The 13,173-nt window shown below is 55.4% G+C and overlaps 2 protein-coding genes across 3 annotated transcripts in view; both read left to right on the top strand.

Annotated features, from left to right (window-relative positions):
- The window catches only part of RPTOR (regulatory associated protein of MTOR complex 1), a 161,088-nt gene extending 159,138 nt beyond the window's left edge, over window positions 1-1,950 (top strand). For both annotated transcript variants that reach the window (XM_059828083.1, XM_059828082.1), the window contains one exon: window positions 207-1,950. In XM_059828083.1, the coding sequence (XP_059684066.1) occupies window positions 207-275 (69 nt within the window). In that variant the 3' untranslated portion in view covers window positions 276-1,950. The remainder of the gene's footprint in view (window positions 1-206) is intronic.
- Window positions 1,951-4,823: 2,873 nt separating this feature from the next.
- On the top strand, window positions 4,824-11,764 carry CHMP6 (charged multivesicular body protein 6). Its single transcript, XM_059828171.1, has 8 exons — window positions 4,824-4,886; window positions 5,326-5,435; window positions 6,532-6,619; window positions 7,246-7,332; window positions 7,452-7,517; window positions 7,792-7,872; window positions 8,608-8,662; window positions 10,188-11,764. Exons 1-8 carry the CDS (start codon window positions 4,824-4,826, stop codon window positions 10,238-10,240), a joined length of 603 nt encoding a protein of 200 aa, XP_059684154.1. The 3' UTR covers window positions 10,241-11,764.
- Window positions 11,765-13,173: the final 1,409 nt, after the last annotated feature.

The following is a 13,173-nucleotide window of genomic DNA, read 5'->3' as shown; positions in this document are numbered from 1 at the left end:
TGTGGCTGAAATGGGCATATAACTCGCTGAGACGATGTAGGTGCTGGCAGAAATGTCGTCAGAGCTGCGTTGGCAGATGCACTTAAGAGCTTTCGAGCATCTGGGCGTTACTGCTGAAAATGTCGACCATTACCGTTTTGCCTGTGCTGTGCCTCTCATTACTGCGTGACACCTGTACGTTTATCCCCGATTTGCTCTTTCCACAGCCTCATCTGGCAGTCGGAAGCAACGACTACTACATCTCGGTGTACTCAGTGGAGAAGCGGATCAGATAACGGCTCGTGGCAGCGGCACCGGAGAAGGGAGTCCCAGCGGGCAGGGCCGTGTCTCACCCATAATGTACATAGTGAAATTATCGACTTGAATGTTTAGTGTTGGCTGCTGCTGCGACCCATAACTTGAACATTTTTTTTCTGACTTAGCTACTGATGATTTTGACAAGGGGAAGAGAGACAATCTCCATTTTATTTTTTTTTTCAGCTATATCCTCTAAAAGCTACAGAAAAGGAACATTTTATTTTTGTTTCCAGTGGTTGGCTTCTCTGTTAGAAACACGGCTCCTGCGCTTGGAAGGACTGGATGAGGCACTACCCTTGAAAAGGGCTTTTTGTTTTAGTCTTTGTTTCTTTGTTTTGCTGGAGCGTAGGTTGCTTTACGGACTGAAGTCAGGACTCACCTACAGCTCTGTGCGTTCGGCCAGACCGCGGGACCCCTCCAGCTGGTGCCTGCCCTGTGCCAAACAGTAATTCCTCCGACAGGGCAGCGAGACCCGAGCTGTCTGCCTGCGGAACAATATACGTGCTCCTGCACTGCCTGAGTGCGGGCAAGGGAGGCAGGAAAGAGTCTCCTCCGCACGAACCTTGTCCCCTCTGCAGCGTCCGCTCTAGTGGAAGCAGAGACAGAAGGCGTTGTGGTGGCAAGGGGAGGCAGGGATCCTGAGGGAAGGGGCTTGAGGAGGTGACAGGAGCAGGGCAGGATGCCACCGTACCATAAGGTTGCACATACAGGAAGAAGAGGGAAGTAGGAGAACGGACATCTCTAACGTCCCAACAAACCTGGAGCAAGTCACTCACGTAACCACTTTCCACCCAGGCGCACGGTGCTGGTGAGGAGGTCTGGGGTATCTCAGTCACTGTTACTTCTGCAGTCACTGTCCTTCTGCCCACACTGAACTCCACAAACACGTTTGATAGCCCAGCGAGCGAGGGAGGCTCCAGGGTCAAGCCACGGGCTTTCGTCTCGCTCCGATGTGCTAATATTCAGCAAGGTGATGGTCAGGAGAATTTGCACGCTTGCTGCTGGGTGTATGCAGCTGCACGCATCATGTGGAGGTGGCTGCGGCTTGTCTGTCTGTCCCTGCAGAACTGGGCACGTAACCACAGGCGCTCTGAGCACAAGAGAGTCACTAAAGAGGGGGAGGACAACAGGTCACCCTGCTTTGAGCAAAACAGCTTTGTCCCAGCTGTCTCGGGGAAAGCCTGCTCCATCTTCACACTGTCCACGTCTGAGTAATGAATGTTTCTGTCCCTTGAAATCCGTGATGGGTCTGGAGGTGGGTGTGGGGAAGGGGAAGGCAAAGCCAAAGGGCGGGTTTCTGTCAAGTGATTGCTGCCGAGGTGCGATTTAGCTGGCCAAGAACAGAACTCGCACTGTGCAAAAATCACTGCAGCGACAAAGGTTGACCTGCTGAGTCCAGAAGTCCCCAGTTTTCCTTCCAGCCGGTATCACAGGGTCTGCAGGCTCCCAGCAAACTCTGCCAGCGGTGAGGCTGACGGTGAAATACTAGTGAGGGAAGGGGTGAGAAATGTTCTCTCCCTGTGCGGATGGCAGCTTCACCTCTGCCGTGGTGCCTGCGGAGTGCGTCTGACCTGTCACTGCTCCTTGTACACCAGATAATCTTGTTTCCTATGTGTCGAGGCAGCCGGGCCGCGCAGGGGTCGTGGAGCGGGCCCGCTGGCTGTCCCAGGCGCGCTGCAGGGAAGCCGAATGCAAAGTGCCCTACGCACATCTGGATGCTGGCTTCGGTGGGGGTCCGTGAACCGTGGAGGTGGAGCAGACGCCGAAGGCTGGGCGCTGTGTCCTTCCCCTGAGCACCGTCGCTGTCGCCCCTGTAGTAGGGAGGCCGAGGGCCACTTCGCAGGATGACGAATCAAAGGCTTTAAACTTAAGAAAAACTACCTAGAAGTCCACTTTTGAGTTACCAAAAGTTTAATTATGGTCTAACAGAGCTGTGCCTCTTCCCGACCCACTCCCACGCCGCTCCGGCGTCGGTCCCAGCGGTACGCATCTCCACCGCACTGGGCACCGACAAGCGTGGAGCTGGAGTTCGGGATCTACACGTAACCAATTAACATACACAGCTTAGAAAACAGTATGTTTTTAACTTATATCAGTGTATTCATTAAAGGAACAAGAAACACCTGGCGAAATGCGAAGGTGCGTGGTGGGAAGCTGCTGCTCCTTGCCAGCGCTCCCTGTGCCAGCCAGCCCCTGCGGCCAGGAGGTGGGTTTTTAACTAACTCGGCCTGTTTAGCTTTCATCTAAGCGTGTGCGTGTGTGGGCTGTATTTTCACAGGTCTGATGCAGAGATTCAATCATGAAGTTTAACCAAGTATCTGGAGAGCATCCTACCTAAAAGTTCACTTATCTCTATTTATTTTACAAAAATAAATAAAAAAAAAAATAAAAAAACCACACGATTGTAATGTGAGAGTAAAACAATTACAAACAAATAAATGGTTAATAAAAAATAAATGCAGAAACACTCCCTGGTCTGAGGTCCGTTTCCTGGGGCAGAGGTGGGGAGGGGGGCCAGCACAATTCGAAGTGACGGGCTGGGTGCTCCAGGGCGCTTTCCCCGCAGAGGAGAGGCCGGTTACGCGGGGGGATCCTGGGCCAAAGACCCTTCCCGGAGCCGCTGCTGCTGAGGCTGAGCAGAAACGCAGCGTTTGCTCTGCCGGAACGTGTGTCTGGGTCCGAGCCTCCGCTCCAGCTCTCGAGCGCTGGCTGCGGCAAGCAAACTCAAACAGCCAGCGTTGTCCTCGTCCCCAGGGCCTGCGCAGCGCTGTCCCCTCCCCGTCCCCTTCCCAGGGCGTCCCTTCCACCCCGCAGTGACCGATGCCCCGACAATCCTGCTGGGTCCTGGCTGAGACACCGCATCCCCACCAGCTCCACCAATTCCCATTCCGGTGTCAACGGGGAAAGCCCGGGGGGGTCTCTCCCGGCCGGACACGGAGGCACTCAATGGCACTCACATCCGACCCGGCATCGCTGGGGGAACCACCTTCCACGCGGTTTTATTTCGATGATTCTTCACTCCGACCCGGCATCGCTGGGGGAACCACCTTCCACGCGGTTTTATTTCGATGATTCTTCACCTCGACCCGGCTGCCGCTCTGCAGGACGGCGTTGCGTTCGCGGCAGCAGCGGGGGAGCGAGGGCCACTCTCTGATCGCCTTCTCCAGAGGCAAAACCCTGATCAGGGACGCGGGCGGCACAGGAGGGGCGGTTGGGTGATCCGGAGCGAAACTGCAGCGGGGAAAAAGAGGCGTTTTCTGGCGCCTCGCCTCGCAGACCCACGTTGTTGAAGCAAGCTTCGATCGCTTCAGGGAGAGCCGTACTGCAGGTGTGGCCGAAAATAACGGTGTTTGGACTGGGCAGGCGCGGGGTGGCTGGGGGGCACAGCGGCCGCGCTGGCTCTTCCTCCCGGCAAACCCCTGCGAGCGGGTTGTGGTTGAGCTGTGGAACAAGACGGAAGGGAGAGCGGGAATGGCTCTGGACACGGGAGCAGGATTCACCCCGCTCGAGCGGGAGTTATCGAGAGGCTCGGTGCACCCCGCGGAGCCGCCGTGCTCCCCTCGGTGTGAGCCCCCAGTGCCCGTGGGCCCAATAAAGCGGAGGTCATGGCCACAGCCGCTGCCACGGCCTGTGCCGGCCCCCAGCTGCGTCCCCGCTCCCCGCCATCAGGCCGTTTGTGGTGGGGCCATGTTCCCTTCTCCCGCCCCGGGGCCCCCGGGGCCCCAAACCCGCGGGCAGCGCCAGAGCCTCTCCTGTGCGGGGATGCGGGGACGCGGGGCCCTGTCCCTGCAGGGGCAGGTGGGGACGGGGGTCTCCGTTCACCACCGCCCCACAGCCCTGCAGCTGCCTCTGCCCCATCTCATCTCCTGCAGTGCCCCCAGTGCCCCATCCTCTGCCCTATAGCCCCCCACCTCCTACAGTGCCCCATCCCCTATATCCCTCCATTTCCTATAGCACCCCTACCCCCCATAGCCCCCATTCCTTATAGCCCCCAGCCCCTACAGTCCCCCAGTCCCTCCACCCTCATCCCCTATAACTCCTCATCCCCTATAACTCCCCATCCCCTACACCCTCATCCCCTATAGCTCCTCATCCTCTATAGCCCCCCATCCCCTACACCCCCATCCCCTATAGCCCTCCCATCCCCTATAGCCCCCCATCCCCTATAGTCCTCCCATCCCCTATAGCTGCCCACCCCCTGTAGCCCCCCATCCCCTACAACCCCATCCCCTATAGCTGCCCACCCCCTGTAGCCCCCCATCCCCTACACCCCCATCCCCTATAGCTGCCCACCCCCTATTCCCCCGTCCCCCCCATCCCCCCTCCCCCGTCCCCTCCCCGCCCGGTCCGGCCGCGCCCCCATAGCGCCCCCTGGCGGCGTCCGCCCGCCCCTGCGCCGCGCTCGCCTTCGCCTTCGCGTTCTGCCGCGCCGGGCCCTGCGCGGCCGCCGTCGGGGGCGGGGCCGGGGCGGGGCGGGGCGGGGCGGCCGCGCCGCCCGGGGCAGGAGCGGCGGCGGCGGCGGGGCCATGGGGAACCTCTTCGGGCGGAAGCGGCGGAGCCGCGTCACGGAGCAGGACAAGGCGGTGCTGGTGAGCGCGGCGGCGGCCCCGGCCCGGCGGGGCGGCCTGGGGGAGCCCCCGCCCCGGTGCAGGCCGGGCCGGGGCCGCGGGGGGGGGGGCCGGGCCCAGCTCGGTCGCCGCCGGCCCTTTCCCTGCGCAGGGAGTGGCGGACCCGCTGCCCCCGGGCGGGCCCCGGCCCCGCTCCCCGCGGGGCTGCCGGCTGCGGGGCGCGCTCCGGGCTGGCGCGGGTGGGCCTGTGCGGGTCCCGGCGCTGCGGAGGACGGCGCGGGCGCGGCCCGGGGGTTCCTCCCGCTCCCTCGGCGGCCGCTGGTGCAGCCCCGGCGTTTGTGCTGCCGGTGACAGCGCGGGGGAGAGACCGGGGCCGCGTACGGGCCCTTCGGGGGGTGCTGGAGCCGTCAGGGCCCCACTGGTGACGGCGTCTGTCCGTCTGTCCCTCTCTCTTCTTTAGCAACTGAAGCAGCAGCGAGACAAGCTGAAGCAGTACCAGAAGCGGATAAGTCTGAACCTGGAGCGCGAGCGAGCCTTGGCCCGGCAGCTGCTGAAAGAGGGGAAAAAAGAGTGAGTGAGGGGGGTCCGCTCCGCCTCGGCGGGTGCGAAGGCCTGGCCGGAGCAGGGAGCGTCAGCGCGAAACACAGGGGCGTTTTCCTGGAAAGAGGGAGTCACTGGCTGTGTTCAGTGTTGGGGCCCTCACTGCAAGAAGGACATTGAGGTGCTGGAGCGTGTCCAGAGAAGGGCGACGGAGCTGGTGAGGGGTCTGGAGCACAAGTCTGATGAGGAGCGGCTGAGGGAGCTGGGGGTGTTCAGTCTGGAGAAGAGGGGGCTGAGGGGAGACCTCATCGCTCTCTACAACTGCCTGAAAGGGGGTTGTGGGGAGGTGGGTGTTGGTCTCTTCTCCCAAGTGACGAGTGACAGGACAAGAGGAAATGGCCTCAAGTTGTACCAGGGGAGGTTCAGGCTGGATATTAGGAAAAATTTCTTTCCCAAGAGAGTGGTGAAGCACTGGAACAGGCTGCCCAGGGAGGTGGTGGGGTCACCATCACTGGAGGTGTTCAAGGAACGTGTGGCCGTGGCACTGCGGGACATGGTTTAGGGGGCATGGGGGGGTTGGTTGATGGTTGGACTTGATCTTACAGGTCTTTGCCAACCTTAATGATTCTGAGATTCTGTGGTATTTATAGATCCTTTCAGAAAGGAAGGCTAGTTTAAAGTTTTATACTTCCAACCGAGAGAGAGAGAGACTGCCTGTGTTCCCAGGCTGCTGTTAAAACAGCTCTTTGAAAAGTGTTTCTCTTACTTTACCGCAGAGTGGTATGCCAGTGGATGCCATGCCAGTGGCCATCTCTTATGTCTTGTTTTCAGTGCATATCATAGGCCTTTTGTGCAAGGACTTTGTTTTGCATTGCTACAGCACACCCGGCCCCGTGAAGTCCTAATCCACAAAGAATGTTCCAAATTTTCAGGTATCAGACAGCAAATTCATGATTAATTTGCTCATCCTTAGTCTTCACAGGAGCAGTTCAGAGTTGTCATTTAATTTGCACGTGTTTTTTTTTTCTTCTTTTGGAAAAAGCACAAAACAAATACGACTTTGTGATTCTTTTAGGCTTATTTGCTTTCATCTGTGCTGACTTTTCCTCCTTCTGTTTTCCTTCAGAAAAGCCATGCTCTTGCTAAAGAAGAAGCGTTACCAAGAGCAACTTCTAGATAAAACGGAAAACCAAATCAGCAACTTGGAGCGGATGGTAAGCGCGAATCAGTTGCTGTGTGCTGCGAGTGGCCCGCTGCTTGTGCTTGGTACAAGTCTTTTTTCTGGGGTGGGTGTTCCTTTTGATTGCGTGGAATCGCATTTTAACCGTCAAGTCCTAACGGGGGCTTAGTCCCCTCTCTGAAGGGCAGATGTCTCTGAAATCACACGTCTGCTGTGACTCGTCCCTAAAGAACCAGGTGGTGAGTATGTTTTGAGTCTGTAGTGCAGGTTACCTATTAAATACGTGCTTTGTAAATTAGTAGAACTTTACTCACGGTGTGGACAGCTGCAGTAGAAACTTCCTCAGGCTTGTCTCGGTACCTTGATTTTGGAAATGGATGTGTTTGTTCTGCGGTGGCCGTGGAAACTACGGCCTCAGCTTAAACTGTCGGCAAGAAAATCAGTTAAAGGGCTGTTGGATATGCTTTTGCAGCTGCCTGTGCTAAGGCTGCTTTTGTGCATGTTTCTTACTACTGGTGTAATTTAATGCTCTGTTCACTAGAGAAAGGGCTCTTGACTGATATCTCCTTGCAGTTTCTCTGGGGATCTTGGCAGTCTGTGTCTGGCTAATGATGGGAATGTGACAGCCTGTGATGTTTCCTCTTCTCCATCCTGTTTCAGGTCCAGGATATTGAATTCACCCAGATCGAAATGAAGGTCATTGAGGGCCTGAAAATAGGCAATGAATGTCTGAACAAAATGCACCAGGTACGTGTGGCCAAGTCAGCTGAGCACGCGTTTGCCTTGGACTAGGCAGAGTCCTGGGTGTTTGTAGCAGTCTCCCCGCAGGCCTCGCTCACGCATGGATTTTTGGTTCTTTTCTTCAGGTTATGTCAATAGAAGAAGTAGAAAGAATAATAGGTGAAACCCAAGATGCTGTGGAGTACCAGAGGGTACGTGCTGTGTGCGTGAGTAGTTGTGAGCAGAGACTGCCTGCCACACAGAGCCTCTCTGATGTGCGCTGTGTTCCCAGCCTTATTTAAGGGGCAGTCAGACTGGGAGTTCAATCTCAGTTGCCTGCAGAAAAATAAGCATTGTTAGTTTTCCGAGTACCCCTACACCCCATGTTTACATTGCTCTCCCGTGCGCATGTACCGTGCTACAAGCCATAGAGCTGCTTCTGCTATGCTGTTGTGACTGGAATATGTCTTTTCCTCTCTTCCATAGCAAATAGATGAGATACTGGCTGGCAGCCTGACTGAGGAAGATGAAGATGCCATTCTAGAAGAATTAAACGCTATTACTCAGGTAGGACTAACCTGGTGTTCTTGTAGTTGCTTTTAATCCACATTTTCAGAAAGCTCTTTGTAATAGGGGAGAAAGTACCTTTTCGCTCACTCTCGGCAGCTTATCTTACTCTGCCGGAGATCTCACTTACACCTGTTTGTGCCCAATTCCTGTGTCATCAAAGACCAAGCCAATCGCTCCACACACCGGGGTCGTTTAGAAATGGGATGCTTTTAAGGGTTGTACTTTATTCGCTGTCTGTTACAGTCAGCTGATCTCTGTTTTTTACTGAGTATCTATTCCGCTTCACTAGATGAAGATCTTGAGAGTCCTGGGTCCTGCTGAGATAACAGAAGCCAGTGTGTGTTATCATCCCCACCCATCTCTGTGGTGCCTGTGGCTCTGCCAAACACTGGCTTGGCTTGGCTCCGCTGTCAGAAACGTGCAGCCAGTGGAGGTTGAGGTGGAGAGGCTCTGCAACTAGCACTGATTTGAGGATTCTCGCAGCTAATAGAGTCCTATTAAGTCTCATTTAATAATAATAATTACAAAAAGCCTTGTGCTCATTCATTGGGCAGTACAGAAGCCCATAACCCTTCCTGCAGTTCTGGGGGCAGGTGTCAGGTTGTATGTGAAATCTCTTGTATTCTTTCTCTGTTCCCAGACAGTCTTTGCACAAAACCGTAGTGCAAGAGTCTGTGACCACCGCCTGGTATGGGGGGTATGTGTCATGTGTCGTCTTTAATGTTCTTGCAGGAACAGATGGAGCTTCCAGAAGTTCCTTCGGAGCCACTCCCAGAAAAGATCCCAGGTACGCTTTCTGTATATGCTCTGCAGCTTTGGCTTCTCATCCTTCTTCTCAGTTCCATGCAATAGTGTCAGACCCTCTCCTGTTGTAAGTATTGTCCTAGCAAATGTGAAGGAATATAAACTTTCTGGTTTAAAGCCCTGTGGATCTGGGCTACGCAAGCTTTCCCCACGTGGCTCTGACAAATCCAGCTGGCCTTTGCCGTAAGAGGACCCAAGACCCTAGTCTCTTCGTTCAGTCAGCATCTAGTCATTCCTCTCGAAGAGTTCCTTTTTGTTACATCTGCTGTTCCTAAGTCATGCTTCGTACCTGCTGTGAGACTGCCAGCTGCCTTGAAGCACCCAGCGTATGTCCCACTGTGAAGCTCCACGAGGAACTCCTTCCTCCTCTCTCTGCTTGACCGCAGCAAGGCTCTCTCGCACGACACTCAGACTGGTCCCCTGCACGTCGTCACAACGTGCTGCCATGCAAGAATGGTTTTTTATGACCACAGATATTGGCATTCGCGCTGCGCAAAACTGGATTTCACTGAGGATCGTGACTACCTGTAGCTCTGGTGACCTTGCCTCAGGTAACAACGGTAATTTTGAACCAGCTGGGTGAGGAGCGCTGGAGTCCCACAATTCCAGGACTGTCGGAGCGCGACTTCCGCACCACTGATGCTACAGGTTTGCTGTAGGTTCGCTCCTGAGCGATCCACAACCTCAGCGGCAGGGTTTGTGCGGCTGGATGCGAAGAGGGAAGTGGCAGAGAGCTCACGCAGCCGTGACCAAATGGGCACCGTTGGCCTGTTGCCTGCTGAGGAAGGAGTCTTCACAGGGCATTACCAGATGTCTGTCCGTGCTGAGGAACTGAAGGTGGAACCTGCCCTTGGAGACAAACCGTGAGGTAGGGCTGGGCTCAGCTGGGTGCCAGAAGGCAAACTGGTGAAGAGTCTGTCTCCTGGGACAGCGGAACACCGAACTGTCGGTCGCAGGAGCTGGACTTCCCTGCTTGTGGAAACCAGGAGCTGTAAGAAGCCATTTCCTCTGTGTGGAATCTGCCCAAGAGAAATCTGGGATGTGGGGAGCGGGGCTGGTTTCATTTTAGTGCTTGTTTACTAGTAAACGTGGATCAGATGTCATCCCTGTACGTTGGCAGCAGGATGGCCAAACAAAATACAAGGTGCCCTTGCTGCGCGCAGCCGATTGAGCCTCACTTAGACGCACGTCATCAGATCGAAGGGGTGAGGGGAAAAGCTTGACTACCCACTGCCCTCCAAGAAATCACTCATTGCCTCCAAGAAATCTGTGTCGATGGGCTGGTGGCTTACTAAGTTTGTGTTGGGTATGTTCTGAAATGGTTTTAATTCTTCAAGTGCTGTGAAAAAGAGGGGTATACTGGATATGTGGAATTATTTATAATGAACTTTTATTACTTCAGGTGCTGTGCAAGCATTTGTTGCTCTACAGAAGAGTTCTTCCACAGGAGATGACTGGAGATCATTTGCGTTCTCTGTTTCTGTAACAAGTTTCTTTTTCTTCCACAGAAGCGTCACCCATCAAGAACAGGCCAAAACCAGAACTGGTGGCAGCATCTTAACTCCCACGTCTGGGGATTCCCCCACATAACTTTCACCCAGGACAGTTTGCCATCCCAGCGTTTGCTGGGAACAAGCAATGCCTTGGCAGCATCCCAGCTGTGCTGGGCGGATTGTGGAGCAGGATTCCCTGTGCAGGGTGGGGAACCTCAGCTGATTATTGCTCTTGTATCAAGATTATTTTCTAGTGCTTTCTTTTTTTGTAACTTAAATTCTAAACTCACTCAGCTGCGCTGTCTCGGGATTAAACAACAACTCTAAAACTTCGGAAGCCAAATGCTTTCTTTAGGTTTGGTTTCAGTGGTAAATCTGCCTTTGCTCCGACTGAATCCCCAGGAAGTCTCACCCTTGGAGCGATTGTATTTGAAGCGGCTGTCCTGGGCATCGGGCTGGGCGAGAACGAGCCACTGTTTTCCGGAGCCCTCCAGACCGCACTGGTGTCTGCACTCCTCTCGGTCCCTTTGCTTTTCCTCTTCTGATTCTGTTTGTGGAAGGGCTGCTGGTGTCCCTTGTCCTCGTGTAAATCGGACTGGCTGGCGTGTCGGAGGCTGTGAAGGGGCACGGGCAGAGTGCAGGCAGCCTGGAAGAAGGCGGCAAGCCTGAGCTTCCGCAGGCAGCGACGCGTCATGCTGCAGGTTGAAAATGGTTGTGTCAGCCTTGTGTAAAACCAGCTTATCTGTGAGGGTGTTTCATTGCAGCAAAGTTCAGAATGGTCACTTGGCTTTGCATTCCCTGGCAGCGGCGCTGATTGGGGGAAAAGCCCGATCTCCGCACGGGGTGAAGAGCTGGCCTCTGGCTGGGCGTGAGTCAGAGGCGGTTGGTACCGATTCCCATTCAGATCCCGCTCTGCCTGCCTGCCCCTGGTAACCCATGGTGCTGAGTGAGACCTGGGGTGACAGAAATCTGAGGAGCCTCTTAAAATTACAGCAAGGAGTCTTCTGCCTGTGCTATGAGCCAGGAGTCATCCCTTGTTGGCTCTGCACCATCATCAGAGTTCACCTTTGCAACGTTCAGATGGGCTGAGATTGACTCTGCTTCCAGTTGTCAGCTTGCGTTTGATATTTCATCGTAGGGTCGGAGACAGGAAAGGTCAGGCTGGGGTAAAGTGAGGCTCCTTCTGTACCAGACATGAGGCGTGAAGCTTCTCCACTCAACACCCCAAAGACTCTGCTCAATAAGTAGTTGGAGGGGAGACCAGTTCCTTCTGAGCCCGCTCTGTGGAGGACGGGCTGGTGCTCGGCGCGGTGTAGCGGGGCGCTCGGGTCGGGGATGGTGAAGTGTTTGGAAAGCTGCCTGCCCAGCCAGGTGGTGGGCAGATTGAGCTGTTCTTGGAAGCAAGCTTGCCTGCCAGCTTGCAGACACTCTTCAGGACACTGCAGATCTTTATTTATTACGTTCTTTGAGCCACAACCCTTAATCCCTGTTTCTGCGACAGCAGGAGGACCCGGAGGGTCCTGGGAGAGTTTTTAGTGACTGCCTTTGGGGTTATGTGATCTGGTGCTAGACAATAATAAGTAATCCCGGAGACCGTGCTGCTCTCCCTGTGGGGATGGGCCAGCAGCAGCTCTGGTTTTGAGTCATGCTTTCCGTGTCATCTCCATGCCAAAGACTGGCCGGGGCGTCCTCGTCCTCCCGCAGGCAGTGTGCACCTTGGAGCTGCTTTGTTTTCAATCCCGCCGCACTCTCTCTCTTAGTTAATGTTTCACAGCGAAGCCGGGTCCCGCAAGCCTTGGACCCGTGTTTACTAAGCAGTGCAACTTCAGCAAACAAAGAACTTTCTCTGAAATTGGCCGAGCGGGTTTCAACCGCTCCTCGTGCCGATGCTGAATGCACCGGTTACCCCGGCCAGTGTTTGGAACAGCCGAACCCTTCACCCAGCTCTCCCAGCCGGAGCTGCCCTGGGACAGGGCAGTATCCCGGGATGGGGCAGTATCCCGGGCCAGGCCCCTGTGATTTTTGCCCCAAGGCGAGGCTGTGGCTCCGCTCGGGGCTGCCATCCTGGCTGTCTTGCAATGTGCACTGGTTCCACCAGAGAGAGCCTTGTCTTCATCAGCAGGGTGGTGGCTGTAGCATTTCTGTGAACGTTTTTCCTTCAAGGCTCCCCCAGTCCCTCGCTAGCCCGGTGTCGGCTTGTTGAATTTTACCCTATTTAACGTGTAACTCGTCGGAGTGAATGCTGGACTCTCCCAATGAGGTCCCGAAGAGACCTTTCCTGGGAGCAGCGCTTTTGCTGCTTTGCGTAAACCCTGTCGAACAGGGTTGGGACACCTCGCCGGGGCCGAGGAGGGAGGGAGCTCCGCAGCCCCCATGCTCCAGTTTTCTTGCTCGGGAAGGGCCTGGCAGTGAGAGGGACAGGAGCCAGCCATCCCCAGGGGAAGCTGCGGCGAGGCTGCGCCAGCTCCCGGTGACTGCCGGCCGGGAGCTGTGCTCTCGGGTGGGAGCTGGTCCAGAGAGGGAGTGGGGTTAGTGCTGAAGGGGTTAATGCAGCTCTTTGTGTTTGTTAATACTGTGACGAGGTCGTTTACTGAACTAACAGGAAAGTTTGGAGCAGATTGCCAACAGCTTCCTCTTCTAATCCCTGCACCAAACAGATTGTACTGTGTCTCCTTGAGAGGAAGAGCCAGGAGTGGTGTGTGACCTCTGTGGTGTGCTGTAACAATAAACTATTTCTAATAGTTTCACCGATTCCTCTTCCAGCCTCATGTTTTCACAGTAAATGTTTTGGATGAGCAGGAGTTGCCTTCCTCCTCCCTCTCCTCCTTACTCCCTGCTCCTGGGAGAGATGTGGGCAGGAAATTTCAGAACAGGCTCCCTGTGTAACAGACAAACAATCCTGTTTGCCCGGACGGCCCAGGCAGGCTCGTCCCTAAGCCCCAGCCCTGGCACGGCCCGCCAGCCGCGTACAGAGGAGCCGGAGGGATATTTAAGAGCGAGC

Source organism: Gavia stellata, chromosome 22 (assembly GCF_030936135.1).
Source record: "Gavia stellata isolate bGavSte3 chromosome 22, bGavSte3.hap2, whole genome shotgun sequence".
Classification (NCBI taxonomy): Eukaryota; Metazoa; Chordata; class Aves; order Gaviiformes; family Gaviidae; genus Gavia; species Gavia stellata.
The sequence above is the reverse complement of the archived record's forward strand: the minus strand, read 5'-3'. Positions and strand labels throughout refer to the sequence as shown.